This window comes from Bos grunniens, chromosome 18 (genome assembly GCF_055505025.1).
Source record: "Bos grunniens cultivar Pamir isolate PY7600 chromosome 18, Bosgru_T2T1.0, whole genome shotgun sequence".
NCBI lineage: Eukaryota > Metazoa > Chordata > Mammalia > Artiodactyla > Bovidae > Bos > Bos grunniens.
Window position 1 is genome coordinate 25,744,526 of NC_141182.1, and position 26,955 is coordinate 25,771,480.

A 26,955-nucleotide genomic window follows, 5' to 3' on the forward strand; every position below is an offset into this window, starting at 1 on the left:
GCCGGCCAAAGGGAGGTGTGATGGGGCTGCCATTACCCCAGGATCCCCCAGGACCTCTGGCCTGGAAGTGTCAAAGATGGTGATGAGTTGCCCTGGGGAAAATCACAGCCTAAATGGCTCCTGTAGCCCATCTCCTGCTAGTTAATGGCCTTTGGGACAGCTCAGAGGGGAGGAGAGGGGAGGCAGCTGGAGGGGGAATGCTGACAGCTTTCTTATCTGTGTGGTGTCAAGATTTCTGAGCGCTCCTCTTTTCATATTGGTAACAGGTGTTCTGCAAAAAAAAAAGCTCGCACCATCACACTGGGCTGGGAAACTAAGCCCAACCAAGCTCTGTGGATTTTCTTTCTGCAGCACTTATCAGAGCCTTTGATATGTTAATTCATATGATCAAGTAGGACCTGCAGTATTTCTCGAGCTTGGGAACTAGTGCTTCTTAGGGAGGAACTTCCCTGTAGCTCATACAGTAAAAAAATCTGCTTGCAGTACAGGAGACCTGGGTTCGATCCCTGGGTCAGGAAGATCCTCTGGAGAAAGGAATGGCAACCCACTCCAGTGTTTTTGCCTGGAGAATCCCACGGACAGAGGAGCCTGATGGGCTACAGTCCATGGGCTTGGAAAGAGTCGGACATGACTAAGTGACTAAGCACACACAGCTTCTTAGGAAGTGCTTGGCTAAGTTACCTCATAGTAAAGTCAGGGAGATAGTTCCAGAGAAGGGAAGGAAGGGGCTCTGGTGACCGTAATGACTGAAATCACGGGCTTTGATGTTTGGTAGACTAAAGTCTGAATCCTGGCTTGGCTACTTACTTGCCTGAGTATCACTTAGCCTGTTTGGATTTCAATTTCCTTTTTACATTGGGGCAATAATAGTATTTGCTTTATAGAGTTAAGGTGAGGATTGAACAATTATTTGTGAAAAGTGCCTTGCACAGTTTTGGGCACCAAGTGAGTGCTTGCTCAATGGGAACTGTCATCCCCCGCTCCCCTTCTTGGATTCCAGCTCCTTTTTGCTGTGCCAGCTAGACCTCTGTTTATTGCCGTCTGCTATTCTGCCAGGCACTGCAAGGCTGGAGTGCAGGGCAGTCGGGGGAGGATGTGGAGGCCGAAGGCCAGTGTATGGTCTGGGATCCCACTGGGGTCTGGTGGGGGCACCTCCTTCGTTTGTTGGGTACATGGCATTTCTAAGTTAGACCTTTACAGATTTGGCACAAGGTTGGCATCCAGTGGGGAGGACCGGTGTGTGCAGAGGTTTGGAGGAGGGAACACTCAAGCCCAGGCAAACCCAGAGCAAAGCAGAGCAAGCCCAGAGCAAACACTCTGATGCAGATAAAGCAGGTGTCAGGGTGGGCGGCTGTGGCTAACTGGCTCTCAGGGGAACCCGGCGTCCTTTCACCTGGGCAGGTGCCCCTCTCCTGCCCTTCCTCGGTCTCCCCCCAGGGCCGGGGCCTGTCTGGGCACGCGGAGGGAGCCGTAGCCCGGGGACCTGCTGGACGGAAGCCGTGGGGCGGCGGGGCCTGCGCTGACGGGGCAGCGCTCCAGAATGTGGGACTCATCCTGGGCAGTGAGCCGGCAAGGCCTTGGCACCCGCCGGCCTCCGGGAGGCAGGCAGCTAGCTTAATTTTTATTCTTTTTAATTGTAGAAAAATTCCTGGAACCTGAAGTCACTCTGTTTTCCCCGGCCAGGCCAGAACACCCTTCCTGGGGGGAGTTCTGTGTGGCCACCTAGCTTGGGCCTCGGTCACCCGGCCTGTGACTGAAGGTGGGGAGAGACGGGCTCCATGTTTGCAAGTGGTGCCCCCTGGAGCCCCGGGCTCTGCTGAGGGGCTGGGGGACCGGCTGAGAGTGAGGTGTGGTCGGGGGTCCCACTGGGGTCTGGTGGGGGCACCGCCTTTGTTTGTCGGGTACATGGTGTTTCTAAGTTAGACTGCATTTATGAGAGTTTGGAAAGGGCTGATGGAGGGTCCTCTCAGCCCCCTACCCCACCCCCGTGGAGGAAACACCTGCTGCAGAGCCTCCGCTCTGTTCTAACGTCCCTCCTCACTCCCCTACACACCCGCACACATGAGCACACACACATGTGCACACCTCATGTGTTCTACCCTCAAGGACTTCATGCTCACCCACCCCTCTCTTGGCCAAATCCTTCTCTCCTAAGGCCCTCTGTCCAGGGCTGGGGGAGGGGGAGCCAGCATCTCCATGTTGTCCCCCATCCGTGTCCCCACCGCCTCCCACACTGACCAGCAGCTGAAGATGAGGGCTGGAGCTGGGAAGCTGGGCTGGGTCCTCCCACTGCTGGCCCTCCCCGCAGGAGGGCAGGACCAGGCTCACACCTGGAGACCCGCTGGGGCAGGGGCTCCCCTCCCCCTCACATCCCCCTGCTCCCAGCTGTGCTTGGGGAGGTCTCTTAAAGGTTCCAGGCACCCTGATAAATGCTAGGTGAGCCACCCAGGACTGTGATTCATCCTCACTACCACTGAGGTGGAGACGAGACGCCACGGGGGAGGCAGGCTGCCCTGGCTCCCGTCCAGAGCGAACTGTTTACCACCCAAGTGATCTGGGGTGGGGCCCCACCCACCTCTGACTCTGTAAGACAGGGCTCCTGGTGGTATCCCAGCCTTGTAAGCCAGTGGTTCTATGCCCGAGGAGTGCTGGTCAACGGGATGCCTGGTCCAGCTGGACTCCCAAGCCCCACACCCGGCCTGGAGCATCTGCCCCTCACATGCTGCTATTGTTTAGTCACTCAGTCCAACTCTTTTGTGACTCCATGGACCGTAGCCCACCACGCGCCGCTGTCCATGGGATTTCCCGGGGAGAATACTAGAGTGGGCTGCCATTTCCTTCTCCAGGGGATCTTCCCAACCCAGGGATCCAGCCCGAGGCTCCTGTCACATCTTCTGCATGGCAGGCGGATTCTCTACTGCTAAGCCCCTCACACGTGTTCTATCACACGTTTGTGTATCCCTGACAGTACCCTGTATGTGTGTGTGCACGTGTTTTCATCCTAATGTTACTACTCTCCTGGCAAAAAAAGGAAAAAAAAAATGAAAAAAAAAACCCATCAAGCTCATAGCAGCTACTGGGTACAAATTCCCCCCTACTTCTGATTTGCTGAATGAAGAAAAAAAATCTTTTGTGCTATTTTCAGAGATACTCAATGTCAGTGTGGAGGGATCTGTGATAGTGCATTTCAGTGAACTTCCTGGGGGTGGTTATGACCCATTGTGGGTTTGGGCACCTCTGATATGAACTCCTTGTGGCAAAGGTGGGCATATAGGGTTGAGTATAGGCTGTGGACTGCCCCCTTCCCCACAACACCAGAACACAGAAGTTAATTCTGTTAGGGAAGTTAGGGAAAGCTTCAAGGGGAGGGCGTGTCTTCACTGAGTTTAGAAAGATGAGTTTGTTCTTGGAAAGAGGGAGGTGATCCAGACAAAGAGGCTGGTCGGGGGATGGATAAGTCTGCGGTCCATGGCGTATGTTACTGGCAGGAGAAGGCCTGGGGGCCTAGGTCATCTTCCTGGGGCGGCGCCTGCCCGGGAAGGGTTAACCCCAGAGCCACCAAGGTCCTGTCCACTCAACTTCCACCTCCATCCTCCGAGGAAATGGGTTTTCCAGGGGCCTGGACTGGGCCAGCAGTGACTCGTGGCTCTAAACGGATGGCAGAGGAAGTGAGTCAGGACTCAGGGGAGAAAGTGAGCCATGAGTCCCCTGCCCGTTACCCTCTCCCCTACCATGAGGATGGGCAGGGCTGGGCCCGTGCTGGAGCCGGGGCATCTCCTCCTGGGCCCAGCCAGCCCAGGGGATGGGCAGCCAGGAGTCTTAGCTTAGATGAGCCCTGGCCCCTCCGCTCTGCCTGGATCCTTGGGACTCTGTGATGGTGGCCCCCATTGTGTCAAACTGGGCCGGATTGTTTTGTTCTCTGCATGTGTTTACGGAAGGCCTGAGGTCAAGGGCAGCTGCTCTAGAAGGGGCGGGGCAGGGAGGGACCTCTTTTGGGGACTCAGCCCCCTAAATTCTCTCTCCCAGGCTGGAGTTGCCTGCACAGCCTGTGGTCTCGGCTGTCACCCACCCGCCATTTCTCTCTCCTTTTGTTTGGGGGTCTCCCCAAACCAGAGGAGCAAGCATCTCTAGAAACTATTGGCTCCAGCTCTCCAAGGAGTTCTCTAGAATGACACCAAGGTCCGTGTCTTAGCTCCACCAGTGGGGAAGCTTAGAACAGACAGCCCTGCCCTAGTCTCAGTTTTCTGATCTGTAAAATGGCAAAGCAGCAGGACCGGCCTCACAGGGTGGCTCTGAGGATCTCATGAGAGTGTAGGTGGTGCCCCCGTCCAGCCCTCCTGTCCCTCAGAGGCTTCTGGGGACAGGCTCACGTCCGTGCTGTGAGGTAGGAAGTTTTCTGGGTGGGGTTTCAGTCTTCCCAGAAAGGAAATTTCATGCTCGAAGAATTTCCGGTCAAGGCGCTTTGGAAGTTGAGCTGGTTGTGGGGGCCATGAGGGGGTGACGTGGAGGGTGGGAGGGAAGGTGTAGGAGTCAGGACCTGTGACGGGCCCAGGGGCCTGGGTGAGGGGCAGGCGTGAGCTGGTCAGGAAGGATACAGAGGTATTGAGCCGACACCTATGGCACCTGCCTTGTGCATATTCCTGCTCTAAATCCTCTATAGATACCAATTCATTTAATTCTCACAATGACCCTTGCGATAGTCTTGATTTTTATACCTGTTTACAGATGACAAAAGTGAGGCCCAGAGAAGGTGAGTAACTAGTCCAGAGACACATGGCCATTGAGTAGAGGAATTGATATTTAAACCCAATCTGGCTCCAGAGTCTACTCTACTAAGGATGGGTTAAAGGAAAGCAGGCCGTCCCTCCCCCTCAAATTCCAAGAAAGTCTATGAGGCTAGAGTTGTTCACTTTGGAGTGGCTGTTCAAGCAGCCAGGGTAGAGTGGGGATGACCCAGGAATGTCAGAGCATGCCATTGACCCCTATCTGTTGGAATCATGGCATTTCACAAATGTAGCCTCACTTGTATCCCTCTGGTGATGGGAACCTCATTCCCTCTTTATGCTTTTTTGTTCTCGAAGAGATCAGTCCAGGAAGATAAACGAAAACAGATGACTCTGCCCTGTCCTAGGCACTGTATACTGATAGCGGTAACTCACTTTGAAAGTCAGTGGGCCAGAGAGATACTTGGATTCTAGCCAGCTCCATCCTTGCTTGCTGTGTAAGGTCAGGAAATCACTGGCCCTCTCTGGGCCTTGAATGCAAATGCCGTAATGAAGAACTGGGGCCATATTTGCAAAGTGATCTGTGAACTCTGAGTTCATAGGTATAAAGCAAAAGTCAAAATAGGGGTTGGGGAGTTGCTTGGAGGAGATGTCGTTTGTATTGGGGATCAGATACAGTGACAGGGACTGGCAGAAAGGAGGAGGAAGGAGAAGGGGTCCAGCAGAGATACACTTCTGTCCCCAGATGCTGGGTTTCCTTCCACCGTTCTAGAGTGACAGTTTCAAAAGGAGTCCAAATGGGAGACACTGCTTTAGAAAGATGCTCGGTGTTCTCCTTACTTCAAGTAATAAATCCTTCATTCCCCCTAAAAAAAAAGAAAACACCAAAACCCAAAAGGAACCAAAATCCTCAGAGAGGATGCAGAGTGAAACATTAAAAATCACAATTTAGGAAATAGCAGCCATTCCCCCAAAGACTTCCACGTCTTTCTTCTCTGGGGTCTTGTGATATCACCAGGGCAGGGTGATGAACCCAGTTGACCAACGATTAGACTGACCAGACCCAAGAAATTAGGATTCCGTTATATATGTTGGGATACTGGAGACTGGCTTGAGGGGGCCAGGTCATTTCAGTGACTTCCTGCCTGGGCCACCCCTTCATTTAATGCTGCCCTCAAATAGTCCATCCAAAAGTCACTTTCTCCTGGAAGCCCTCCTGGGTTCCCCCAAATCAAACTCCTCACATGCCCCATGGATGCCAGGCTTCCTTTTGTCTGGCTTGTGGCAGATGACTGCATCTGTCACCACAGACATATGCAGCTCCCCACAGGATGAGGGTGTCTGTTCATGACTGCCAGCACCCAACTCAGTCACTGGGCCAGATGGCCGTTGGGTGGGCAAAGCCACCCGGCATCTCTCTGTAAGTCCCAGAAACGGAGGTTCCCTGCCAGGCACTACAATCCTGATCAGGCAGGGAAAGCCCTTGGCCTCTGGAACAATTAAATGGGCAAGTCGTTTAATTCCTTGGATCTCAGGTTCCCTATCTGTGAAATGGGTCGAATGGTAGGGCCTATTTCACAGGGTTGGAATGAGGATTAGCATACGTGTAGGGGTGAGGAGGCTGGGTCAGCACAGGCTGGCAGATAGTGGGTACTCAGCTAACAGAGGCTGGGGGAGTGACCCATTCTACACCAGGAGAGGGCTGGAGGGAGCTGTCTCCTCCCCAGCTTGGACCATACTGTTTCTCCCTGCCAGACTGGGACATCCCTCTGCCTTTGCAGCTGCCTTGGGAATGACTCCCCCTGGTGGCCATACCAGGCAGTGCCTCTCTCCTCCAGCCCCTGTAGAAGGCGCTGTGACCGCACTGATCCTTCACTCCAATACCCCTGCGGCCCGGATGCGCAGTAACCTCTGTGAACACTGGGCCTGTGCACAGAGATGGATCAGGAGCTCCCTGTGGAGGAGGGGTGCACCGTCCTGTACCTCCCAGAGCTGGCTAACAGGAGACCCCTGGCTGGAGGCGGGAACCAAAGGAGTCTAGGACCGACTGTAGAGAGGTTGAGGAAGACTTCCTGAAGGTGTCCTCTGAGCTGGGTCTTAGGGGTGATCATGGTGAGGTTCCTGGAGGAGAACCCTGAGAACGTCCTTTTCCTTGTTTCTGAAGGCCCGGCGCGGGCAGGGTCGGGTGGTTCCTGGTGATGCTACCCTGGTTACCCCATCACTGCTGGGTTCCGAAGGGAGGTACTATTCTTAGTCCTGTTTTCCCTGACTTACACAGGATTATGCAGCAAGCCAGAGGTGGAGCTGGGACTTGAACTCAGTCACTGCCTTTTTTTTTTAATTAAAAAAATTATTTAAAAATGTATTTTATTGAAGAATAGTTGATTCACAACATTGTGTTAATTTCTGCTTATAGCAAAGTGATTCAGTTATGCAGTACTTATATACTCTTTTCATATTCTTTTCCATTACGGTTGGTCACAGGATATTGAATGTAGTTCCCTTGCTACACAGCAGGACCTTGTTTTTCATGCATTCTGTGTGTAATAGTTTGTATCAGCTCACCCCAAACTCCCAATCTATCCCGCCCCACCCCCCTACCTCTGGGCAATCACAAGTCTGTTCTCATTGGTGTCATATTGTAGATTTCACATATAACTGATATTATACTGTATTGGACTTTCTGTGACTTGCTCCACTTAGTGTGATCATCTTTAGGTCCATTCATGTTGCTACAGGTAGCATTGTTTCATTCTTTTTTATGGCCAAGTAGGATTTCGTTGCATATATGTACCACATCTTTATTCGTTCTTCTGTTGATGGAAGAATAGGTTGTTTCCATGTTTTGGCTATTGTGAATTGTGCTGCTGTGAACCTAGGGGTGCATATATCTTTCTGAATTATAGTTTTGTCCAGGCATATGCCCAGGAGTGGGATTGCTGGATTATACGACAACTCTGGTTTTAATTTTCTGAGGAGCCTCCACACTGTCCTCCATAGAGCTGCACCAGTTTACATTGCCACCAACAGTGTGGGAGGGCTCCCTTTTCTTCACACCTTCTCCAGGATTTGCTATTTGTAGGCTTTTTAATGATGGCCATTCTGACCTGTGTGAGACACCTCATTGTAGTTTTGATTTTCATTTCTCTAGTAATTAGCGACGCAGAGCATCTTTTCACATGCCTATTGGTCATCTGTGTGTCTTCTTTTGGCCACTGCCTCCTGATACTCCGCTCCTGGCAGCGCTGGGGGAGGTCCACGGACTGTTTCCACACATGCCTCCCTGCCTCGCATCCACGTCCATACTACACTGGTTTGTCCCTCTGTAGGGCTGGCAATCCCCCTGGGGATCAGGACCTCGGCTAACACTCCTGGCCTCTTTCAGGCAGTGATGTCTCGGGTGCCTTGGGGGAGGAAGATGACTGCCCAAGTGCTGCTGCAGATGCCACTGTTCCTGCTGGGTCTCCTCCTGGTTCCAGGTAGGTTTTCCTGGAGGTGCCTTGGGACTTCTGTTAAAATGCCATCCTTGTGTTAAGAACCAGCACATCCACTAACCCCTTTGGGCAGGCACAGGCCTGCAAATACAGCTTAGCAAGTAGACGGTACCTTGGAAAAAAGATAGAGTCTCCCCTTCATCCTGTCAAATGCAGCCCCCGGCCCCAGTACACAGCTTGGGGTGGGTTTGGGCCCCACCCGCCCCTGCAGCCAGAGCACCCCTGTGCAGTGCACAGCCTGCGCCGCTGTCTGTGGCAGGCATGGCCTCATGAAATATTTTATTGCTATTTAAAATATTATTTTGCCTTTGAAATTTTTTTCTTTTCTTTCTTTTTTTTTTTTTTAAACTGATTTTGAGTTTGTTCTTTTCCTATTTTTAAGCCAGCCATCTTGGAACAGGGTAGATTCATATTTTTTGAGACCCTTTGAAGTAGGTCCTTGGAATGTGTGTGGGTCCCAGGCACTGGGCTCCTGTGTTCTGGGCCCAGGGCCTGCCTCCAGCCCAGAGTCTCATCTGCAGTCTCTGCCCCCTCAGGTGCCCATGGCGGGAGCCCCCGGGAAGACTTCCGCTTCTGCGGCCAGCGGAACCAGACGCAGAACAGCAGCCTCCATTATAAGCAGGCGTCCCAGCTCCACATCTCCATCAGGAATTCTGAGGAGGCCCTCACCATCCATGCCCCCTTCCCTGGAGTCCAGCCGGCTTCTTGGCCATTTCCTCTTCCCAGGGGCCTCTACCATTTCTGCCTCTACTGGAACCGCCATGCAGGGAAATTGCATCTTCGCTACGGCAAGAAAGACTTCGTGCTGAGTGACCAAGCCCTTGAACTCCTGTGCTTCCGGCATCAGGAGGAGACCCTGGCCCCGGGGCCCCCGCTGTTTGCCACCTCAGTCAGCTCCTGGGGGAGCCCCCAGAACACGAGTCTGCCCAGCGCAGCCAGCTTCATCTTCTCCTTCCACAGTAAGGTGACTTCCAGGCAGCAGAAAGGGATTAGCCCAAGGCCTGGAAACTGGAAAAGCAAAGTGCACGGGGGCTGGGGGCGGGGGCGCTTAAAGCGGTCTGGGCTGCCTGTCATATCATGCAGTTGGGGGGGCTCTGTTCACAGGCAGTGGGGACTCAGGGAAGGTGTCTGAGGAGTGGAAGAGTGTGATGCAAGGTGTGTTTGTGGGAAGACAGGGGTGAGGGCAGAGGGGTGAAGTCCCATCCTGCGGCTGCAGCGTAGGTCCAGGTAAAGGAAGACAGGAGATGAACAGGGTGGGAGCAGAGAGAATGGAGAGACGGAGCTAGAGGTCAGGAGCTGGAGGAAAAATTCTGCTTCGGTAGCCTCATCTAGACTGTTTCTTCCCATTTCACAGAGGAGAAACTGAGGCTCAGAGAGGCACAAAGTTGCAAGAGTAAGGAGTAAGAGAGGGAGCCAGATTTGAACCCAGCAGCTGACTGGCTTGGGCCCGGGGGACAGGAAGAGAGGTCAAAGGTCAGGATGTGGCAAGGCTCGAGGCTGACCCTGAGGTGTGCAGACTGAGTCTTCTGGCTGAGATGTGACAGGTGTGGCCTGGCCACTGCCTTCTATTCAGTGCGGAGTGGAGGCAGGGAGGAGGGGCTGACCAGAAGGAGCTGGAGGCTTTACTTGGGGTCCAGGATTTCCCTGATTCTGGTTCCTTTCAGGCAGCTCCAGTTTGGGGCAGGGCTCCCAAGAGAGGGGGCACAGGGCTTTGAATATGTTAGCATCTCCAGGCCCATGGAAATGCTAAGGGGTGGTGGTGGGGTGGGAAGAGGGATGGAGGGGGCAGAGCTGGGGCAGGTGGGGGTGGGTAGACGAGGGTCCTGTCCCCAGGCCCGGATTCTGCCCCAACCTGGGAGGGTTTAGGGCAAAGTCAGGAACAGCTGTAAATGGGCCTCCTGCAGAGGAGATCTGGCCTGGTCTTACTTGCCTGTACAGAGTTTTTGGAAAACATGAGCCAGGGTTTTCAAATGACTGAAAAATTAGGCTTTCTGCCTTAAAAATTCAGATGTGACCATGGGGCCTGCCTTATTTGATGGCATAGGGCCTGCCCTCTCCCACTATATCCCTATTTCATCTGCCAACTTCATCAGAGTTCCATCTAATCCCTGGAGATGCCTGAGTCTGCAGCCCTTGGGTGCAGGGTAGCCTGGGTGGAGGCCCTGGAGCCACCAGAGAAGCCCCCCACCCCCCAGCTCCTCCTGAAGGAGGCCTGGCTGGTCCTGGGGAACTGGCCCTCCCAGTTCCCTCTGTGTGGTCAGAAGGTTGCCTGGGGTAGGGGTAGGGGTGGTCTAGTCCACCCTACTGGGGCTGGAGTTTCTGGGAGCTCCGTATGACAGAGGCCCGTCTGGCTGGCTACATCTCTGAGTGACCTGGGGAAGTCTACCCCACTACCTGGAGCCTTAGTTTCCTGTTCTGTAAAATGGGGACAGAAACTGTCAGAGTCACAGGGGGAGTAATTGAGAGTGTGATGAGTGTGGCCTGAGTTGAATGAGTGGAACCTCATTCAACAGCTTTTGGTGGCTCTGTCCATCCCTCTCCCCCAGATCCCCCCCACAAGGCCTCCCACAATGTCTCAGTGGACGTATGTGAGCTGAAAAGGGACCTCCGGTGGCTCAGCCAGTTTCTGAAGCATCCCCGGAAGACCTCAAGGAGGCCCCCCTTCACCTCCATAGGCCAGTAAGTGTGGGTCTGCAGCATGTGGGGGTGAGGAGGAGGCTCCCCCAGACCCGGGCATGGCAGGGATTTGGAGTGGGAGACCGTAGAGACCAACCAGTCCATTCTGAAGGAGATCAGCCCTGGGATTTCTTTGGAAAGAATGATGCTAAAGCTGAAACTCCAGTACTTTGGCCACCTCATGCAAAGAGTTGACTCATTGGAAAAGACTCTGATGCTGGGAGGGATTGAGGGCAGGAGGAGAAGGGGACGACAGAGGATGAGATGGCTGGATGGCATCACTGACTCAATGGACGTGAGTCTGGGTGAACTCCGGAAGTTGGTGATGGACAGGGAGGCCTGGCGTGCTGCGATTCATGGGGTCACAGAGTCAGACACGACTGAGCGACTGAACTGAACTGAACCGTAGAGACCTCCCCTCGGTCTCCATCTTGATTCAGTCCCAAAGGCCAAGCCCCACCACCTGCCTGAGTCAGAAAAAAAAAAGTCTCTCTTACCAGTACCCACGCCCTCCTCTCCACCAATAAGGAAAAAGGATTGACCCATTTTACAGCTCAGCAGACTGAGGCCAACTGATGGGTAGGGCTGTCCAGCGGCACAAAGTGGGTCGGTCCAGGCAGAACTGGACCCAGAGCCTGGTGGCTGAGTCTGAGGATAGGACCCCACCCCACTCCTTTCCTGTTTGCCCTGAGGCCCCAGTTTCCTCCACATCACCCCCACAGGTCATTCTGTCGGGCCCCACACTCTTTCCTGTGTATCAGCCTGAGTCGCCTCTCTGCTCCCTCCGTCTTCCTGCCTACTGGCCTACCTGGATCCACCCCTCACCCCCAGCAGTCATCTCTTCCTCTCTCCCCGCTGCTTCCAGGCAGCTGCAGAGCCTGGAGTCGAAGCTGGCCTCTGTGAACTTCACAGGGGACGCCGTGTCCTTTGAGGAGGAGCGGATCAACGCCACAGTGTGGAAGCTCCAGCCCGCCTTCAGCTCGCAGGACCTGCACATCCACTCCCGGCAGGAGGTCAGGGGTCAGGGTCGGCAGCCAGGGCAGGAAGCAGATGAAGAGGCTGCGAGCGCTCCCTCCCCACACCCCCCCACCCTTCATATCCCCCAGCACACCAAGGGGCCATAGGCAGGGTCAGTGTCTGACACCCAGACACCGCAATAAACATGATTCTCCCAGGCCCTTATCCCCTGGGCTCTAACCACAAGACTCCATAGCCAGCACTGGTGCCAAGGAAAGGAGGAGTGAGTAGGGTTGCTGTGAGTCTGGCTTTGTGAAGGAGGTGGGCTTAGAGATGGCAGCATGCAGGAAGGCGTGTGCTGGGGGGACATGGCAGGGACCTGGAGGTCCACTTCTGGCTGAGCTCCAGCAGGTCCTCTGGTCTGCAGGAGGAGCAGAGTGAGATCCTGGAGTACTCGGTGCTGCTGCCCAGCGTGCTCTTCCAGAAGGCCAAGGGCAGGAGACAGGAAGCTGAGAAGAGACTCCTCTTGGTGGACTTCAGCAGCCAAGCTCTGTTCCAGGTAGGGGGTGGTTGTCCTTGTGCCCTCCCTTGGGGAAAGCAGCTTCTGTCTAACAGAGAGGTGGAAGGTAGGCATTGAAGGTAGCCCTCTCCTCCAAGAGTCCTTGCAAAGTCAGAAATCAGATGGCAACATGCATGACATTTAGAGCTGCTGCTGCTGCTAAGTCGCATCAGTTGTGTCTGACTGTGCGACCCCATAGACAGCAGCTCAACAGGCTCCTCTGTCCCTGGGATTCTCCAGGCAAGAACACTGGAGTGAGTTTCCATTTCCTTCTCCAATGCATGAAAGTGAAAAGTGAAAGTGAAGTCGCTCAATTGTGTCCGACTCTTAGTGACCCCATGGACTGCAGCCTACCAGGCTCCTCTGTCCACCAGATTCTCCAGGCAAGAGTACTGGAGTGGGTTGCCGTGCTGGGAAAGATCTAAATGGTGTTATTCTTACTATGGTATAAATGACTACCTATGCAAGAACTGCTTCCAGAGGGAGACTCAAAATCTGGGAGCAGTGTACTGGGCAGAGACAAGAGTGTACTCTTCTTCTCAGTCCTGAGCCCCCTCCCTCCCCTCTCCTCCATACCCCATATATCTAGGATAAGAATTCCAGCCAGGTCTTGGGAGAGAAGGTCTTGGGTATTGTTGTGCAGAACACCAAAGTAGCCAACCTCTCGGAGCCCGTGGTGCTCACCTTCCAGCACCAGCCACAGCCGGTGAGTGTGAGCCAAGCAACCCAGGGGACAAGGGTCCCTGTTTGCCCATGTGCTCCCGTCCCTCCTCTCTTCTGAAAGAAAACTGATTGACTGGCTGAGGGCACTGGCCAGTCAGGTCAAAATAGGGTGGGGCCCTGGCACTGGCCCCCTCAGCCCGGCGGGGAAGGAGCAGACTGCCACAGGGCCCCCCCTTCTTTCTTGTCCCTACAGAAAAATGTGACTCTGCAGTGTGTATTCTGGGTTGAAGACCTGACATGTGAGTGTGGAGGGGGCTCTGAGCTGGGCAGGTACCTGGAGGCAGGTAGTGGGGGTCCTAGAGGGTGGGGTAGATGGAGTTAATCAAAGAGGGCTTCCTGGAGGAAGGTAGCTTTGAAGAAAGAGTGATGGCAGGTTAGGGACCTGCTGAGGGAAGCAAAAACTCAGAAGGGGGATGCAGTCATGCATTTGTGGGGTACTGGGGATGACAGTGGGGGTGCTGAGCTTGGTCTCAGAGCCTCATGCTGGCCCTTCCTCAGTGAGCAGCCCGGGGAGCTGGAGCGACGCGGGGTGTGAGACCATCAGGAGAGAGACACAGACGTCCTGCCGCTGCAACCACCTCACCTACTTTGCGGTGCTGATGGTACATGAGCCCCTCCTGCCCCACTGCCGCCACTTCTCACATATATGGCATTCATTCCTCACAGCAAGCCTCAAGATGACTCCTGTTGTTGTCCCATTTTATCGCTAAGGAAACTGAGGCTCAGAGAGGTTAGGCAATTTACTCAAGGTCACACAGCTAGTAGTAAGTAAAAGGTCTCTGAAGTCCTTGCTCTTTATCCCCCAATTTGGGTGCCTGATACAAACAGGTTCCTGATCCTAACCTAGGAGTCTGATTCTAAAGGGCTTGGGTGGGGGCAGGACTGTGTTTCTGTAGAACCTTCCAGGGGATGTGGAGGCCCAATGAGGTGGCCCTTGCGGTGCACTTCGGTGGCCCCCAAGATGTCTTTGTGTCTTACATTCCTTCTCCCAGAATTTTAGGACTTCGCATCTGAGGGACCAGAGTGGTCCTCTGGTGCTCTCTGGGTATCAGGAGCTCACTCCCTCCCAGGAGACTTATTTCTGGGTTGAGTGTTCTAGAAACAGAGTTAGTGCCAGGACAAAAAAGGGGTTCTCTGGTGGAGGCCGCTGGACCTTGGTGGGGACAGGGATCCATATGAGAATGTGGTGAAAAAATGCACTCATGGGACCCCACTCTGCTCCGCTGGGGGGCAAGAATGGCTCATAGATGCCCAAGGTCCTGCAGGGACCACGGGTTAGCCCCCGACCTGGGCACACCCTCAGCACGGAGGCCAACCCCGACCCGCCCTGTGGCCCAGGTCGCCTCCTTGGAGGTGGACGCCGTGCACAAGCACTACCTGAGCCTCCTCTCCTACGTGGGCTGCGTCATCTCCGCCCTGGCCTGCGTCCTCACCATCGCCGCCTACCTCTGCTCCAGGTAGGGCCTGGGGCTGGGAGGGAAAGGGGAAGAAGGGAGAGCCTCCATTCCCGGCCCCCGTGCTGGGACCCCACAGTCAGGGAGACCTGCCCTGGAGACGGGCCTGACTGACCCCGACGTGTGTGTGTGTGGTTTGTGGGAGCCCTGGGAGGTTCAGTCAGCTGACCTTCCCTCTTCAGATCTGTGATATTTGGCTAACATCGCACTGACAGTTTATATTAGCTGCCAATATTTAAAATTGGGCGAGTTGACGTAAGACTCTAGATGCCTGTCTTTGAAGGACCAGATGTGATTCCACTGGGGGCATAAGTAATATGATGCATCTGGTGATGGTAACAGTGAACAATTACATCAAGCTTCCCACATGCCACACCCTGTTCTTTTTTTTTTTTTTGAACATATAGAATACATTCCTTTATTTTAAATATCCCATTGTTTCCCTCTATTTTAAATGCATTTCAATACTTTATTTGCTTAAAGGCTACTCAAAGATTTGCAAATTTTTTTTAGTGCAATTTTTTTCTTTTTTAAAAAAATTTATTGATTTTAATTGGAGGCTAATTACTTTACAATATTGTAGTGGTTTTTGCCATACATTGATTTGAATCAGCCATGGGCACACCCTGTTCTGAGTGCTTTAGATGAACGAGGTTCATCCTCACAAGGGTCCTATGAAAGAGTGCTCAGAGAGGGTAAGTGACCTGACCGAGATCACACAGCACGGAAGTGGCAGAAGCAGCCTTGAACCGAAGCCCTCAAGCTCCAGGCCTGCAAGGCCCCAGTTACTGAGCTGTCTGGCCATGGCCTCTGTGGAAAGGCAGAGCCTCCAGGGTTCTCCCCACCCCCATTCCCTGGTGTTTGTTTTGAGGCCCGGCCTCCTGGCTCCATGGAGAAGGCAATGGCACCCCACTCCAGTACTCTTGCCTGGAAAATCCCATGGATGGAGGAGCCTGGTAGGCTGCAGTCCATGGGGTCGCTAGGACTCAAACACGACTGAGCGACTTCACTTTCACTTTTCACTTTCATGCATTGGAGAAGGAAATGGCAACCCACTCCAGTATTCTTGCCTGGAGAATCCCAGGGACCGGGAAGCCTGGTGGGCTGCCATCTCTGGGGTCACACAGAGTCCGACACGACTGAAGTGACTTAGCAGCAGCAGCAGCTCCTGGTTCCATGGAGGAACCTGTCACCCTAGTCGTCTGGATGCCTGAGGAGAGAAGAGGTCACCTTTGGCAGAGTGAAGAACGCCTCCCCCACCCTCAGATGGGCTTGTGTGTGGGGTCTGGATTGTCAGAGCTGGGCTTCGCCTAAACTGAAGTCCACCTGCAACTGGGGCCTGGAGCCATTGCGGTAGAGGGGAGACAGCCTTAGATCTGGAGTGACACTTGGAGTGTGCTCACTGTCCTCGTGGGGAGGAGGGGAGGGTGCAGCCGTGTGCAGGCACGGTCACAGATGCACACGTGGTGGGCTGGAGTCGGTGATGAAGAGAGACGGCTGGCAGGCTTAGTGGAGGGCCAGGAGTGGGGGCACAAGCCCCCCAGCACTTACCCAGGACACAAAAGTGCCCCAGCACACAGGGACGGGAACGCTTCGGGACTGAGATCTTATCTGTGCTGGGTGCTTTATATCGGTGTAACCATCACCACGCGCTTGGGGGGCCAGTCTTCCCACTTCACAGAGGAGTAAACTGAGGGTGAGGGGCGGGGCCAGCCAGTTGTGGTGCCTGAGTCAGGGGCACAGCAGGCGTGGAAGTCCAGGATGGCAGGTGTTCTTCTGCGCCCTCTGGGACAGGCAGTGGATGGTGCCAGGCAGGGCACATTGGGGGCAGAAAGGCTGATGGTGCCCTGGACCACGTAGTATCTCAGGATGGGGGCAGGGCAGGCACACACAGACTTGCAGACTTAAGGGCACAGGCACACACAGCCTGTGCTCACAGAGGTACAGTTGTACAGACAGACATGGAACGTGGGTGGCGTGGATTCTCCAAAACAGCAAAAATTCCAGTCTTTCCCTTCTGACTTTGGGAGTATCTGGTTGATGGTCGTGTCTGTGTAATCGGAGCATCTATGCCTAGCTGAGGCTGCTGTTAAATGCACATACAGTGCCCGAGCCTGTGGGTGCTGGATACAGGGTAGGTGCCGAGGGACAGGTAGGCAAGAGCCTAGCTGCAGCCACAAGAGTAGGACAGGAAGCGTGTGTGTGTGTGTGTGTGTGTGTGTGTGTGTGTGTGTGTGTAGTCTGGGAAGGCTGCCTGGAGGAGGAAGGCTGCCTGGAGGAGGAGGGGTGGGTGGGTGGGGGTGGGCCCTCTGGGGTGGGCCCTCCCACCTCCCACCTCCCACCTCCCACCTCCCACCTCCCACCTCCCACATCCCACCTCCCACCTCCCACCTCCCACCTCCCTGCCTTCCCACACTGACCGCCACCCACCTGTGCAGGAGGAAGTCTAGGGATTACACCATCAAGGTGCACATGAATCTGCTGGTGGCCGTCTTCCTGCTGGACGTGAGCTTCCTGCTCAGTGAGCCGGTGGCCTTGTCAGGCTCCGAGGCTGCCTGCCGTGCCAGCGCCATCTTCCTGCACTTCTCTCTGCTCGCCTGCCTCTCCTGGATGGGCCTCGAGGGCTACAACCTCTACCGACTTGTGGTCGAGGTCTTCGGCACCTATGTCCCAGGCTACCTGCTCAAGCTGAGCATTGTGGGCTGGGGTAAGTTAGTGGAGGGGGTTTGTGGGTTCCCCCCAGATTGGCCTCCTCCTCTTGGCTTTTGACAACAGGTGGGCACTTCATTCCACTTCTCCACCTACCCTTCTGATTATTCCCTCACTGCTTCCTTCACTCAGCCATCCTCAGGGGTTCTTTACCTTGGCTGGATCAAGGTCCTCTTTAGTAGGATGAGGCGATGAGCCCTGTCTCCAGTAAATGCTTACATATTCTCTTCATCTGTTTTACAAGTGGGGTTTGCAGACAGAGCTGCCATGTGCGGATGTGCAGGTTGGGCACTGCTCAAAGGCACCCAGTCGTGGATGAGTGGGACTGTAAACCAGTCCTCACATAATGCGCCTAGGCTGGTGGTGGCCCAGACTGTGCATCCCGATGAACCTCAGATAATGAGGTTCCCAATGGCTCTGGCATTTGTTCTTAGCCAATAGCAACCCAATTCACCTATGGCCTGATCTCTCTTTTGTCAGACCCGAGGCCTAGGGGCACATACCACAAGTCCTTTTGATCACTGCACAGGCCCATCAACCTCCACATGTCCCTGATCCCAACTTGCTGCTCCTCCCATATTTTTCATTTGATTCCTTCTTGGTTCTTATCATTGATTTATATGAAATTCCTTCAGAGTTGGCTGTTTGTCAAAATCCAGGTGTTTAATGGTGGGCAACCCCTTCCAGGGAGCTCTCAGGCTCCACCTAATGGACAGAGTCAAAGCCCAGAACAGACATTCCATTGGAACATAACTCTAGATGTCCCCCATTGAACTGTCCTCCACTCCACCAATGTCTGCTTCTCTCATTTCTCCTGTGACATCCAGCCCCCCAGCAGGGACCTGCTGGCCCTTTCCCTTAGGGCCTTTCAGGATGGCGAGGGGGCAGGGGTTGGGTTAGGGGAGATAGGTCCCCCTTTGGGAAACCAGGAGCTTCCTTCATAGCTCAGTTGGTAAAAAGTCTGCCTGCAATGCAGAAGACCCAGGTTCAATCTCTGGGTCAGGAAGATCCCCTGGAGAAGGAAATGGCAACCCACTCCAGTATTCTTGCCTGGGAAATCCCATGGACAGTGGAGCCCGGCAGGCTACAGTCCATGGGGTCGCAAGAGTAGGACATGACTTGGGAAAGCAGAACTGGAATAGAGAAGGGAATGTCCAAGCTTGGAGGACTTGCCCCAAGTGGAGCTGGCTGGGCTCTGGGAGCTCAGGTCTCGGAGGGAACGTGAGAGGAAGAGGGCTTACCAGAGGGAAGGGGAGGGCAGACCTGGGAAGGTGGGACACGGAGCTCCCTGCTTTGCTGTCCACAGGCTTCCCCGCTTCCCTGGTGATGCTGGTGGCACTTGTGGACGTGAACAACTATGGTCGCATCATCCTTGCCGTGCACAAGACCCCCGAGAGCGTCATCTACCCTTCCATGTGAGTGGCTTGTGCAGTGGGGGCAGGAGTGTGGTCCTCATGGCGCAGAAGTCAGAGCAGCCTGGGCCCAGGTCACACTGACCAGGAGACTCTTGGGTGATGGGTGCTGGGGGTACCGGCCTGGCCTGGCTGGAGCCCTGGGCTGAGAGTGATGCTTCTCTCCGGGAGGGTGAGAACAGGCCTGGATCTGCCACTCACTTGCCAGAGAACCTTGCGCAGGTCCTGGCCCCCCTCTGGGCCTCAGTTTCCCCACTTGTGTGTGGGGGAGTCTGAGCTGGAGCAGATGAACCTCTAGCATGTTCCTTTGCTGCACACTTCTATCTCCCTCCCCATGGAAAGATGGAAAGACTGAGACCCAGAGAAGGCAGGGATCCACATCACCCTGCTCAAAGGTACCCAGCCAGGAGATGAACGGGGCTGAAATCCAGTCCTACATTCAGCTAATTCATCCAGGCTGGCGTGCCCTGGCCTGTGAGTCCCTCTGAGCCTAGAGTAGAATCCAGAGCTCCTGAGCCCTAGGCTAGGAAGGAATCCTTTCCATTCCTTCAGTGTTTTAAAAATTTCAGTTTTTTTGCATCATAATCTTGTGATTTTTGCCTTACCTTGTATCATCCGTATTATTACTGTTTAATGTTTTCCTTTAAATCTTCTGGCTTGTTAAATGTATTTTTTTAAGTCATAGTACACATAAATGGGAAATAAGCATTACTTGTCATAAACAGTGAAAAGTCATGAAAGGAACAAGAAAACCCTGCTACTAAATTCTTGATGAAAGCGGTGAGCCTAAGTCTGGCTCTGTTTGAAAAGGGAGACTAGCAAGTGTTCAGTTCAGTTCAGTTCAGTCGCTCAGTCGTGTCCGACTCTTTGCAACCCCATGAATCGCAGCACGCCAGGCCTCCCTGTCCATCACCAACTCCCGGAGGTCACTCAGACTCACGTCCATCGAGTCAGTGATGCCATCCAGCCATCTCATCCTCTGTCGTTCCCTTCTCCTCCTGCCCCCAATCCCTCCCAGCATCAGAGTCTTTTCCAATGAATCAACTCTTCACATGAGGTGGCCAAAGTACTGGAGTTTCAGCTTTAGCATCATTCCTTCCAAAGAAATCCCAGGGCTGATCTCCTTCAGAATGGACTGGTTGGATCTCCTTGCAGTCCAAGGGACTCTCAAGAGTCTTCTCCAACACTGCAGTTCAAAAGCATCAATTCTTCAGTGCTCAGCTTTCTTCACAGTCCAACTCTCACATCCATACATGACCACAGGAAAAACCATAGCCTTGACTAGCCGGACCTTTGTTGGCAAAGTAATGTCTCTGCTTTTAGCAAGTGTTAAAAGTGTTAAAAACATATTAGCACCAAACTAAGCCTTTCTCTTGGCTGTAGAGAAGGAATATAGGATAGTTGAAAGAAGAGTGACTTTTTGGCCCTTGAATCAGTGGTGTCTAAAGTAACTGCCCTGTAACTGGGGCTCACCACGGTGCTCGCCCACGGCCCAGGAGGCACCCTGTGAGCCCGGCCTTGCCCTGAGCCTTTGTACACTTGCCCACAGGTGCTGGATCCAGGACTCCTTGGTCAGCCATGTCACCAACCTGGGCCTCTTCAGCCTGGTGTTTCTGTTCAACACGGCCATGCTGGGCACCATGGTGGTGCAGATCCTGCGGCTGCGTCCACACGCCCAGAAGTGGCCCCACGTGCTGACCCTGCTGGGCCTCAGTCTGGTCCTCGGCCTGCCCTGGGCCTTGGTCTTCTTCTCCTTTGCTTCTGGCACCTTCCAGCTTGTCATCCTCTACTTCTTCAGCATCATCACCTCCTTCCAAGGTAGGTGTGGAGAAGACCCTAGACCCTGGCCCAGGAAGGGTGCCCAGACATAGAGAACAGGTCACGGATGAGATGACCCAGATGACCTGAAGCCTCCCCTTCTCTGGGCCTTAACCTTCCCGTTTGTAAAGTGGGGGCCTCTGGGCCACAGTTGACAAGTCTCTGTTTGTACAGTAGGTACTGATGAGTACCTACTCTGTGTAGACTCGATGTTAAGTCCTGGTGCTCCAGTTGTGAACTAGCCGGGCAAGAGCCTTGCTCCACAGAGCTCATCTCTAGTGGGGAAGACCAAGTGTGGCCCTGAAGACCAAGGGCCATAGGCATCAGAGGGCATCTGGGAGAGGAAGGAAGTAATAGTGGGCAAGGTGATAGACAGTCTGAGCCTGCTAGGGGACACTTGGAGGGGGAGGCCCCTCTGTTTAGGAGACATCCAGAGACAACAGAAGGATCCAGCCATGGATCCAGCGCGCCCTTCACTTCCCCTCCCTCACACCCCACCCCTGTTGCACGGGGACGCCATGGAGGCCTCGCCTTCCCTGTTTTCCTGCCCAAGTCCTCCTCCTACCCAGCACGGTGAAAAACAAAGGTGGATCTCTCCACCCACAGAGAGATCAAGGGTCCCATTACTCCAAGGGTGTTTCTCAGACCAGCAGCATCAGCAGCATCAGGAGCTTATTGCAGACGCCGCCTCTGGCCCGCCCCAGGCCTGCTGAGTCAGAGTGCTCCTTGTTACAGATGCCCAGGCGCACCTTAGAGGCTGAGGAGACCTGCTCTAGGGCTAGAACGCTCCAGGCAGAGGGAGAAGCGTGAGCAAAGGTCCTGAGGCCAGAAGTAGGGTGTGTGTTGGAGGAACCCTAAGGAGGAGCTGCGTAAGGGGTAGTGAGCTTGGGGGGAGACGGGGAGGAGGTGAGAGGGGAGGAGCAGAGGGGCTGGATCCTGGGGGCCTGGCTTGATGCCATGAGGGTCTGTTCCTGCTCTGCCTGCACCCCTCTGCCCCCACCCCCCCAACATCACACACACACACACACTACACACACACACACCTTTGTTTTTCACCATGTTGGGTAGGGAGGACAGCTTGGGCAGGAAAACAGGGAAAGCAAGGTCTCCATGGAGTCCCCATGCAATGGAGTGGGGTGTGACGGAGGTGAGCCTTTGTTTTCCCATCTGTGAAGTGAAGGGAACTCTGTAAGGATGCCGATCAATTCACGCATTTACTGAGCTATTGCTAAATCACAGTAGTATTATTTGGGGAGAAATACTATCACCTGGTACTTAAGCAGGTGGCTCCAGAGCCCGCCCACTGCTGCTGGACCCCTGGCTCAGCCAAGCCCCTTATCTCCCTGGGCCTCAGTCTCCCTGTTTGTGAAACAGAATGGTAATAACGAGGCATGGTCTCAAGGGAGCTGGAGAGACTAAAGTGACATGATGCACAGAACGTTGCCCAGTGCCTGGCGCAGAGTCGGTACTCCTGGGATCGAGTCGTTGTGGGGAGCCTGTGGTGTGGGCAGACATGGGTCAAAGTGGACGGGAGTGGTGTCGGGGGGGCTGCTCCCAGCCTCTGAGCCCTGTACCCCCTTGCTGCCCACAGGCTTCCTCATCTTCCTCTGGTACTGGTCCATGCGCCTGCAGGCCCAGGGTGGGCCCTCCCCTCTGAAGAGCAACTCGGACAGTGCCAGGCTCCCCATCAGCTCGGGCAGCACCTCGTCCAGCCGCATCTAGGCCGCCAGCGCCCCCCGCCGGTGTGAAGAAGCAGAGTCACCTGTCTCTCTTCACTGCTACCTGCAGCCCCTGCAGCCAGGCCCAACCCTGGGTGGGCCAGCTGAAGACTTGAGAAGGCCCAAGGACCTTGGAGGGATGGGGCTGTTGCCATGGCAGCCAGGAATTCCCAGGCTGGGTCTTCTGACTACTTGCCTCTTGGGTCCATCTCAGGGGACCCAGGAGTGGGACTGAAGGCTGGTCTTAATGCACCACCACTGGACCGGCCCTTGGACCTGGGGGTTGGGAGTCTGCAGGACTTAAACCTTGGAGGCTGGCGGTACCCTTGGTCCTGTGCTCTCGCCCAGGACAGAAATGTGCCATGGCTGCTCTGTCTCTGGTGATCACCACGAGGGTACTCTGTAGCCCCATTCATTTTAACCTAAGGATGGCATGCAGGGAAAATGGGTCGAGGCAGAGCTTTGAGCCAGACCCCTGGAGGAGCACAGCTTCCCTACCTCTGAGCCCAGGGCCCTCCCCCTTTGTCAGCCTCCCCAGCCTTCCCCTTCCTGCTCCTCCCTTCCTCTTCTAGGACCTCTCTAGCCTTCCACTCACAGCCCCAGGGTCCCTGATTCCAACCCTGGACTTTGGGCAGTGGTTCCCAAGAGCCGCCTGGTGCCTGCTGTAAACCTTTATTTACTGTGTGGGCCTTTGCCTGCCCCTGACTCAGGCTTAGTAGAAACATTTCTGGGCTGGGCTAGGTCCATCTTTCCATCTGGGCCTCTCCAACGCTGCATCACCCTTGCTCACCACTGCCGAGCCCACACCTCACAGGGGCCCACAGCTTCTCCCGAAGCCCTCTTGCCTCACAAACTATGGGACATTGCAGTCCAAAATCGTTTCCACCCCAGCCCTCCAAAGACTGAGACACGCCTCACCTGATGATGCTGGTAGAACCTGACGTGCCCCTTAGCGCCCCCTGCAGGCAGTTTTGATCACACCGCAGCCAGTCACAGTTAATTCTGTTGGAACAAATGGTCGTTCCCCTCTGTGAGTTCTCAGTCTAGTGTGGGAACCATGCACAAACACAAGAACTCTTAGAGCTGCAGGCACAGGGTTGGGGGAGCCATCACTCCTAGCTGGGATTCCAGGAAGACTTCCTGCAGGACAGCAACATTTGACCTGGCTCTCAGACTCAAAAATGGGGAGGATTTCCTTTGTAATTACCAGTCCATTTGTCTTTTGATATTAAAAAGAAGTATGTGTTCATCGTAGAGAATTTGGAAGCTGTAGAAGAGTGCACAGAAGAAAATAAAAGTCAGTTGTTGTCACCTAACCAACAAATGCAAACATTTGGGGGCGTTTCCTCCTGAACTTTGTTCTGTGCTTCTCGTAAGGGTCACTGTGGGGGTGGGGCGGGGGGGGACAATGGAGAAACATGAGCAAGAGAAGACGGCCATGTATAAGAGAAACCTACTGGAAGTGTTATCAGGGCAACGGGGAGGAGAAATGGTGACTGGGTGTCAGCAGTGGGAGAAATGGCGACTGGGGAGGCAGTGGCAAGCGGTGGGGTCAGTGGAAGGCTACGAGCCTCACGCTGAGGGTGCAGCTGCTACTCAGCTCGAGCCAATCACCACCTTGCAGGAATGAGGGCCCGTGTAGCCAAACCACACTTGCCTTTTTTGAGGAGAAATCCAGATTGTGCTGGTGTAAAATCCCCTGATTTAAGAAACTTGACTAGGGACTTCCCTGGGGGTCCAGTGGCTAAGGCTCCGCTCTCCCAGTGCAGGACCCCTGGGTTTGATCCCTGGTCAGGGAACTAGACCCTACGTGCCTCAACTAAAAAAATCCCGCATGCTGCTACTGAAGATGCCACTTGCCACAACGATCAAAGATCGTTGATCAAAGATCAAAACCTGTGTGCAGCAACTAAGACTTGGTGCAGCCACATAATTAAATAAAAATAATAAATATGAAAAAAAAACCTTAGCTAATCCAAAATATTCGCCGGTCAAAGAAATCACATTTGAGGGCTGAATTCAACCCTTGGCTGGTCACAGGACGTATGTAACCAGTTTACTGACCAGTGTGCAGTGGGTGGGCTGCAGGAATAAACTGATTGGACCTCTCTCCCATCACTGCCTTCTACCTTGTCCCGTCAAGTCTCCCCTCTCTGTCCCGTGACACAGGTGAGGCAGGTCAAATAGCTTCTCATCCCCCTTCAGTTTACGGAAGCAGCCTTGTTTGATCACGGCTCTTTGTGTCTAAAGGTCCAGTGTAGCTCCAGCCCTGGCCCGCATCTGAGCTTTCCGTCCCCGCAGTCTCCTCCCTCCTGTCCTGGCTGCTCCAGGAGGAACATGGGCTGGGAAAAGTGTCACGGTCTCCAGAGATGGACAGGAAGCGGGGTGAAGCACCCTGGCAGCCAGGGATGGGCCGGGAGTGATGTCACAGGCTTGAATGTGGGATCTTTGGGGACCTGCCCAGACCCACTTCCATCGGTCCCTGCCTCTGCCTTTCTCCAAGTGGTGGGCTCCTCTTGTGCTCCAGCCCCTGAAGGCAGAGGACAGACCTCCTCTCCCACTCCGTTGTCCCGATTGCGCATCTGGGTGGGATGCACAGAGATCAGGGCCATCTCCCCTTCAGGGACCTCTCTGGGAGTCTCTCAGACCAAAATTACTTGGCTAGACCTTAGGAAATACCTCCAGCCATCCTCAGGGAGGGCAGGAAGGGCGACCCAGCCCCTTCCTCCAGGCAGGGAGCACGGCCCTCAAACAAATCCTCCCACTTCAAAGGCCTCTCTGGAGCACCTAGTGTCTATTTACGGGGCCAGCTCAGGTAGTGGGGACCGGGTTTCTGGTCGGGTCTCATCCTCTCGTGACAGCCCTGAACGGGCCATCTGACAGCTCTGCGGTGCTCCTTAACCCAGATGGTTCTTATCACACACGACTCTGGGCTGTGGGACTTTGAACAGTAGGACCACTGATCTCACCAGGCTTGTCTCCCTGTTTGTGTGGGAAATGGGCTGGAATAGCCAGGGGGTGAAAGCTGGCTGGGCCTGTCCAGAGTACCGGAGGCCTTGCACCAGGAGACTCCAAACCTGGAGCCGTTTGGACAAGCCGAGGGTGGGAGATGGTTGAAGGGAGGAGGTGTTCCTGGGAATCCCCAGGGCTCTAAGTAGCTCCAGGCTAAGCTCCAGCCCCCATGGGGCCTAGGAGAGGTGGCCCCTGCTCTGGCTCTGTGGCACCCTCCCTCATCACTTTGCCAGTCCCCAGTCCTGTCTTCCCAGGTGGGCTGCACACTCTGGGTTCCGGTCTGCAGGGCTCAGGCTCTTTACAAAAAAGCATCTGGGAGTCCCTCTGGGAGTCCCAGATGCCAGATGGGTCTCCAGGTGTGGAACCTAGCAGTCATGGTTCACAGAGCCCTTGCCCTGACCTGCGACTGGGAGAGAGGAGGCGGCCAGTCAAGTGGAGGTGGGCGGAGGGGCAGGCCAGTGGCTCCCATTCACCCTCCCAGCCTTCCCTGACGAGGAAGTGCCTGGGGTCCTGTCAGATTCCCACCTGGCCCCTGTGTGGCCCTGACCCTCCCAGGGCCCAGAGGGCCTAGAAAGAGGCTGAGTCCTGTCTAGACACTATGAGTGAGGAAGGGGAAAGAGAGGCCAGCCAGGGCTGGATGGGCCTACCCATCTTTTGAGTCCTCCCTGTGCCTCATAAAAAACTCGGAGAAGAGGTTAGCTCACGCAAGCTCAGGCAGCCGGAAAGTGGCCAGGACAGACGTCAGCCCAGCTCTGACCAAGCCCCAGGGCCCTCGCTCACATCTCTCCTGTTATTCCATCTGCTGGGTGGGGGAGGAAAGTGGCCCCGGGGGCCTCCAGGCCTGGCTCCTCCTCTCCTCCCAGGACCCTAGCAGGCCTGGGCTTGAGCCTTGGTCTTGTTCAAATCCTAGGCCTGAAGGAGGGAGTGTGAACTCTCTCCCCATCTTCATCCCTACAGCCGAGCTGCATGCCTGGCACGTGACGGGTCTCCTCACACACCCGACATAGCCCTAGGAGGCATTGCTGCATTTCTGTGTCTGTTTTGGTGGTTTAGTCGCTCAGTCATGCCCGACTCTTGCGACCCCATGGACTGTAGCCCACCAGGCTCCTCTGTCCGTGGGATTTTCCAGGCAAGAATACTGGAGTGGGTTGCCATTTCCTCCTCCAGGGGATCTTTCCAACCCAGGGATCGAACCCTGGTCTCCTGAGCTGCAGGCCGTCTCCTACAATGCAGGTGAATTCTTTACCGACTGGGCCACCTGGTGTCTGTTTTACAAAGGGGGAAATTGGGGCTCAGAGAGGCCCCTCGCTTGTGAAAGGAGGATCTGAGAAAAGAATTGTTGATTCCAAAGCTTGGGCCCATCATCACTCCCCAGGAATCTGCTCAGAGCTTCCGTGGCTGCTGGATCCCCACACCCACCCAGATATGACCCCAGGAGCAGTGTCCCTGGTGTGGGTTCAGCAACTCCCAGGGAGTCTGGGCCCCTCTGCAGGTGGTCATGGGGCGGGATGAGGCTAGGAACTCTGCCCAGTTCCCCACACTCACCTTTCACAACTTAACCGACGGTGCCATGGCACAGGAAGGGTGAGAAAGAGGCCACAGGAAGTGGTGACACTGCGGGGTGGGTGCCAGGGAGGGCTGGCTCAGCAGAGACTGGGACCAGAAGGACACACAGCTGCAGGGCTCTGGCTGGCGTGGA

At 54.7% G+C, this 26,955-nt stretch overlaps 1 protein-coding gene across 5 annotated transcripts in view; it reads left to right on the forward strand.

Moving 5' to 3' along the window:
- Positions 1-23,560, forward strand: part of ADGRG1 (adhesion G protein-coupled receptor G1) — a 46,204-nt gene extending 22,644 nt beyond the window's left edge. For all 5 annotated transcript variants that reach the window (XM_086350827.1, XM_086350828.1, XM_086350829.1 and 2 more), the window contains 13 exons: positions 8,110-8,203; positions 8,755-9,177; positions 10,765-10,897; positions 11,760-11,907; positions 12,279-12,410; positions 13,000-13,116; positions 13,327-13,372; positions 13,632-13,735; positions 14,472-14,590; positions 17,026-17,294; positions 18,603-18,711; positions 20,258-20,526; positions 22,118-23,560. In XM_086350827.1, the coding sequence (XP_086206953.1) occupies positions 8,110-8,203; positions 8,755-9,177; positions 10,765-10,897; positions 11,760-11,907; positions 12,279-12,410; positions 13,000-13,116; positions 13,327-13,372; positions 13,632-13,735; positions 14,472-14,590; positions 17,026-17,294; positions 18,603-18,711; positions 20,258-20,526; positions 22,118-22,248 (2,094 nt within the window). In that variant the 3' untranslated portion in view covers positions 22,249-23,560. The remainder of the gene's footprint in view (positions 1-8,109; positions 8,204-8,754; positions 9,178-10,764; positions 10,898-11,759; positions 11,908-12,278; positions 12,411-12,999; positions 13,117-13,326; positions 13,373-13,631; positions 13,736-14,471; positions 14,591-17,025; positions 17,295-18,602; positions 18,712-20,257; positions 20,527-22,117) is intronic.
- Positions 23,561-26,955: the final 3,395 nt, after the last annotated feature.